Source organism: Aplidium turbinatum, chromosome 3, assembly GCF_918807975.1.
Source record: "Aplidium turbinatum chromosome 3, kaAplTurb1.1, whole genome shotgun sequence".
NCBI lineage: Eukaryota > Metazoa > Chordata > Ascidiacea > Aplousobranchia > Polyclinidae > Aplidium > Aplidium turbinatum.
In genome coordinates, this window is record NC_137474.1 from 3,485,799 (window position 1) to 3,491,798 (window position 6,000).

The 6,000-nt window shown below is 38.8% G+C and overlaps 1 protein-coding gene across 1 annotated transcript; it reads left to right on the forward strand.

Moving 5' to 3' along the window:
* The first annotated feature begins 2,624 nt into the window (after positions 1 to 2,624).
* Positions 2,625 to 5,606, forward strand: LOC145766060 (ceramide kinase-like). The gene is made up of 2 exons (XM_082577717.1): positions 2,625 to 3,995; positions 5,145 to 5,606. Exons 1-2 carry the CDS (start codon positions 2,625 to 2,627, stop codon positions 5,604 to 5,606), a joined length of 1,833 nt encoding a protein of 610 aa, XP_082433843.1.
* The last annotated feature ends 394 nt before the right edge of the window (positions 5,607 to 6,000 follow it).

A 6,000-nucleotide genomic window follows, 5' to 3' on the forward strand; every position in this document is an offset into this window, starting at 1 on the left:
CTTTGGGATTGGCAGCAGTTTGAGGCAGTCCATTTATTAGAAAAAGGAATGGAAATACAAGTTTATTATTATCCATTGCCATTCTAGTTATGAGGTTGGTTGACTTTGGTCTATCATGCTTTTTATCTTTAGAGTCAGTTGTGGATAGTAAACAAAGCGCCAGTTTATCAAATGTATTTTTTGCTTCAAAATCTACCAACACAAAGTTTACTTGAAAAAAAACTTTTGCTGTGAGAAGGGATATAGTTCTGTGAGACATCTTTTGTAGAATTTATTTGAAATACTATTTCAGTTGATTCCTTTGTTCTTTCGATCACTCGATGAATTGGCTGTTTATGCTTTGTTGTATCTATGGTTCCCCCCGGTGGTTGCAGAATTCGATCAAGTGGACGGGAAGGCAAGGACACTGTCATGTCTACCTTCATGACCGTCATCAAGTGTCTTAATGACAACTCTCAAACGCTCTGTTTCTCGGCAGCCGATTGTAGCAAGAATTGACAGCGATAGACACCATGTTTCGCCCATGAAACTGGGCTCGTTAATATCGCACCACTACTTCTCAAACGCTCTCTCGATCGGTCTCGAACTAGCGCCCTTCCGAACGTCATGAGAGGCACTACCAACGCTATGATAAACTGTTTTGGTTCGGGACAATTGTCGTTTAGCATGTTGCCGTAGTACCGTTTCAATATCTTTTATTTATAGAAAGCAAACTTGAAAGGTTTAAATAAACGCGTGGTCTGATTTCGTGGAGTGAGTGAGGTTTAAAGGGTCGGAAACAATGACAGTTTTGTCTCTAGCTTTGCTAGAAATGTTAGCCATAAAGCAGAATGCTTTCCCAGAACTATAGTGCATTTAGTACCAATTAATTTGGTATCATCTGATACTTAGTAGTGTTGACAGGGGTGTCCAGCGGTAGTTTTAGACCCGGGCCCGGCATGATTTTAGAGGCCCTTAACTTTACTTAAGGGCTCGAAAACTTGAAAAAACTGCTGTGTATTCTTTGGGTCTCGATTTGGAGCCTGAAGATCTCATTGGTACTGGGCCCAAATAGTCCTCCATGGCCCTGTTGACACTTTCACTGGGGAGAGTTGGGAATTGGGATATAGCGATACCTCTCAATGACAATGTAAGAGACCACAGTTAGAAGCGTTGGTAAATTAAAATTGAAACAAATTTTAAACTACGCAGTTACTTTTGTTATGAACCATTATGAAAGCCAAACTAAAAGACGTTAATAAAGCAAAGCTTTAGAACAACCACACATAGCAAAGTTCGTTTTTTGTTTACTCTGGCATGCATCGTTAATAACTCGCCACTTCCGAAAGTGTTGAGTAAGCTATTTTAAGTACCGTAATTGCACAGTAAATATTTTGATGACATTTATTACTCTTTGCCGCATTGAGGATTTCATTTGACGTTGAGTGGAGGTCCCACAGAATGTTTAGATTTGAGTTGATTCGGAAATTTTCAATTCGCTATATGTGCAAGCAACCGTAAAACTTTTAACGTTTAGTGTTGAAACAAGATTTTATTCCAAACTGGCAACACTTCTTGAGGACAGCGAAGTTGTCGGCAGCAGTGGCCGAGTGGTTAGCGCGTTGGGCTCGCAGTCGAGAGCCTGCATGTTCGACTCCAGCCACCCGCACTTGCTGTTGTTTCTCTAGGCAAGAAACTTTACAATAATTGCCTCCACCCAGTGATCGATTTCGAGTAATGGGTAGTACCAAATTAAAGTCATAAGTAGAGTAGACAACAGGAAACAGACATTGCCGTCGGCTGCAGCGTGGGTCAGGTGTACGTCGGAAGGCGCACACCGATGCATAGCGCTCAAGTCCGCTTTCCCGCAATGCAGGATAAAGATAATAAAACAAACAAACAAAAAGTTGATGACGTAAGAATGACCGACAATAAAAGATAACAATTCCAACGCACGGAAATGAATCTGACATAGAGAGTGACCCAATAGCGACATTATTGTGAAAAGGATAGACTGCCTTGCCGTTTCATACTTACGCGTTTCTTTTCTCGATTTTTGTGTATGTATATCAGTTCTGTAATTTCAATTTATGAAGAACATCAGTCAGTTGGTTACATGAAAAGGGCTAACATGAGTATGGCCGAAATCGTTTGTAATTTTTAGTTTATTTTTATGTCATTATGATAAATGCCGTCTGGTTGTTAGGTTTTATTTGTCTATGGTTGAAAGATGGACATTTAGTCTTGATGTATGTAGTAGGCTATATTGTATTGAAACTATTTTGAAGAGTGAGCTTGTTCCACCCTATGTACTTTGTAAGTGAAATATTTACCAAAAATGCTGCTTCCAACAACAATCTATATTTCAAAGATAGCACGTTGGGCTACTTTAAGTAAGCGAATATTTGTATAATCGTGTTCATTTTTAAGCATGTCACTAAACGTCTTTTCAAAGACACGGCCGCGTGCTATAGAGCGGTGTCAAACAGGCACCATTTTAAGAATTGTACCAAGGCTTTCCACAAAAGTTAAACTCGGTTTTATTAATTTTTCCAAATATGATTTGTCAACAGGTAGAGACTTGTACTATTGTAATTTCATTTATGTTTTAATCATACAAAAGTCATAACATTACATAGGCTCCCATGGCTCTCGAAAATGTACAGTTTGTGTACAAAAAGACATTGTGTACGCTTCAATTCAAGAATGAAAGCCTTTGTTTACAAACAATCAAACCTCACGATTCACCAAACGGCAAAAAAGTTTCTTCAATTGATAAAACAATTGAACTTCTGAATGTGATCGCGACTTCATCTGGACCAGACCATTGGATGGTAGATGTGAAAAACCGACCAATGTTGGGTCGATGTTTCAGTTTTGTTCAAACCGAAACAGTGGATTGTTTCAGTTTAACAATTAACTTTTGGAAGAAGCTAAAGAACCATCGGCGTCAAACGGAGACAATCAAACTCAAAACACACAACGAGAGCGATTGTTTGCAGTGGCGTGATTGCATTGTTTCCAAGCTCAATTCCTCTTTGAAAAGTCATGGCTACGTTCGTCCACAAAACCTGCTTGTGTTTATAAACCCGTACGGAGGCAAAGGAAAGGGGAAACAGATTTATGAGAAAGTTGTTTTGCCATTGTTTGAACTTGCTAAAATTAAAGCAACAGTCATTTTCACGGAGCACTGTGGGGACGCGAAGGAATACTTTCAGTCCAATGACGCATCGGCTTATGATGGCATCATTGCGGTCGGAGGAGACGGAACGTTCAGTGACGTCACAAACGGAGTTTTGATAGCGGAACAACGGAAACAAAGCGTCGGACTCGACAAAGGTGAAGCAGTCTTTAACGAAGCCCCGAAGTTTGAAAAACCTGGCGTAAGGCTTGGTATGATTCCTGCTGGATCAGCTAATTCAACCAATTGGACTTCACAAGGCATTAGTGACCCTGAAACCGCCACACTCCACATCCTTTGCGGCGAATCTCATCCACTTGACGTCAGCTCTTTGTACAACGGCCGTGGTCATTTCGTGCAGTTTTCAATCATGGGATCGTCCTATGGGTTTTTCTCTCAAGTCTTAAGTTTATCCGAAAAGTTCAGAAGTTTCAATTTTCGGTACGATATTGCGACACTGCGCGGTTTAATCAAACATGAAGAATATCCTTGCGAGATTTCTTATATTCTCAGTGATCCAGAGAGACCAATAAACGTTTTAAAAGAAACTTCTCGATGCAGGCGCCCTTGTCAGTCATGCTCAGATGAAATTATCCAAAGCGAAACTGAAACAGACAAACAGGAGATTTCTAGTTCTTTGCATTCCTCATGTGTCACATCTTCATGTTCAAGTGAACAACCAATTTTGCCACCATGTAGGAATAGTAAAACATTTCAAAGCGAAAATGTTGCTGATGAAATGACTGCTTTAAGTTTAAACGAATTCCAATCTAGTTTTGCCAGTGGAAAATCCATATCCAAAGATTTTCCTACAACAACAAAAAATGATTGGACAGTGAGTATTCGCACCTCAATTAAAGTTTTTGAATGTTTTAGTTTGCTCCTTAAAATATTAAACAAAATTGTGTCCAAATAAAAGTAATTGTGCATCTAGTTTTACTTCTGATGGTTAAAAATTTGAAGTGGTTCGAACGGCAAAGAAGTTAGTCTTCGTGTTTACCTTGAAGCATGACATTCAGTGTCTTTTTACCTAAATCGATTCACAACCACAACACAGCTAACAGGCTAACAAACAAAGTTATCAAAATATATAATCACGGCTATTTTGACATTGTATCCAATACAGTTTCACTCGTTAGCGTTATCAAAGTGATCCAAGAGGTACTTTGGGACTCGGGAAAGGGATCATTTTAGGGGACGGGAATTTTTTCAGGGTGCCTTGTGAACGAAGAACACTGCATATACTCTTTAGAGTCGTAGCCTATTATTTTGGAGGTGTTTTTATTTAGAGGCTTCCGGCCTCTCATTCGAACTGGGACCAAATTATACTCTCTACGGCCCTGTGTATGCCTTGTTTTTGTTGTTAGCTTATTTATTACAAAACTGTTTCTGGTATGCTTAGCAGTTGCTTTTACATCAAAAGTTAAAAAGTTTGGATTCCCAACAAACTGCAAAACCCAACTTCAACAGTATTTTGGGTGTTGGCCTAAGGTCTAAGGCCTACTCTTTGGCTACTCGGCCCAGGGTGATTACTCACATTTGTGCAAAAACCTTTCTAAAAAAAACTTCGTTTTCAGTTGTTTTGTCTAGAAAGTTGATATTTGACTTAAAAGTTAGTTGCAGAATATTTCAGCATTTCTTCTATCATATTTGTTTTCGCTCAACTTATTCCAAAACAAGCCCTCAAACAAACAGTGTAGCCTACTCTGGACGGGTTAATAAGTTGTAAAAAACTGAGCAGAAGAAAAACGTTTTGCTTTAGAAATCGCTTTTTTTCCAAGCAGTATCACAAAATATATCCGAAATAAAAAAGCAAAATCAAATTTATGGTTAAAGAATATTTCAAGGGCTATGCTGTTGCTACTTTTTCGTAAATCGGGCTCCATTTTGTTTCAACAACGCTACTTAAGTTTTAAATTAATCAAGCTATCGCACTTTAATTTGCAAAAGTGTTTCCATGAATTTTTTCAAATTTTATTTGAAGGTTGAACGGGGAAGGTTCCATATTGTAAACGCAAGTACCCATGCTTGTATCTACGCCAAATCTCCCAATGGAATCTCTCCTCCTGCTCATTTGGCTGACGGTACAGCTGATCTTGCATTGATCCGATCCACATCTAGGATCCAGCTGATGCGAGCCATGATGTCCAGTCACAGAAGAGGACAAAGACCCGATTTTCCGTTCATGAAGGTCCATCGTGTGAAAGGTTTCAGAGTCCAACCATTGTTAGAAAGCGATTTAACGTCGACATGGATACGGAATCATCCCCGAATTCCAGATGGAGGCACCCAGCTTCAAAGTCCAATACGGAGTAACAATTCCTTATCGGATGCTGGCAATAGTGTGTGGACAGCTGATGGAGAAATAACCGATTCTGATATTTCTATGGTATGGATTCACAGAGGTTTGATAAACATTTTTGCTAAAGGCATTGAAAAAGAATAACCTTGATTCATGAACCGGTGTGAACGCAAGTACTGCCTATGCATTTGAAACACTTTTTCTTTACACTGATGCAATTGATACGTGCGGTATTGCATTTTGTAGTTGGTACGCATGTATAGCTTGATGATAATTTAGGCGATAACACTGGCGAGTTTTTGCCTTCATAAAGGGCTCGTACTTTATTGGGTTGGCGACTATTTCCAAGTAATTTTATGCTTTCTGCTCATATATCAACTTAGAAGATGTTAATCTTTTTAAACTATTAAAGATTAAAAATAATACAAATCAATTAATTTTTTTTAAAGCTCTCATACTTTTTGTTCAATTTTATCGCTCCATTTTCCAGAATTATCATTTGTAAATTGTTTTCTAATGAATTTGAGTGTTGCCAAAT

Bases quoted from the DNA above. Each gene is read 5' to 3' on its own strand.
- LOC145766060 (XM_082577717.1), top strand. From the start codon at position 2,625: ATGGCTCTCGAAAATGTACAGTTTGTGTACAAAAAGACATTGTGTACG. The intron at 3,996-5,144 runs GTGAGTATTCGC...TTTTATTTGAAG, and splicing joins CAACAAAAAATGATTGGACA to GTTGAACGGGGAAGGTTCCA.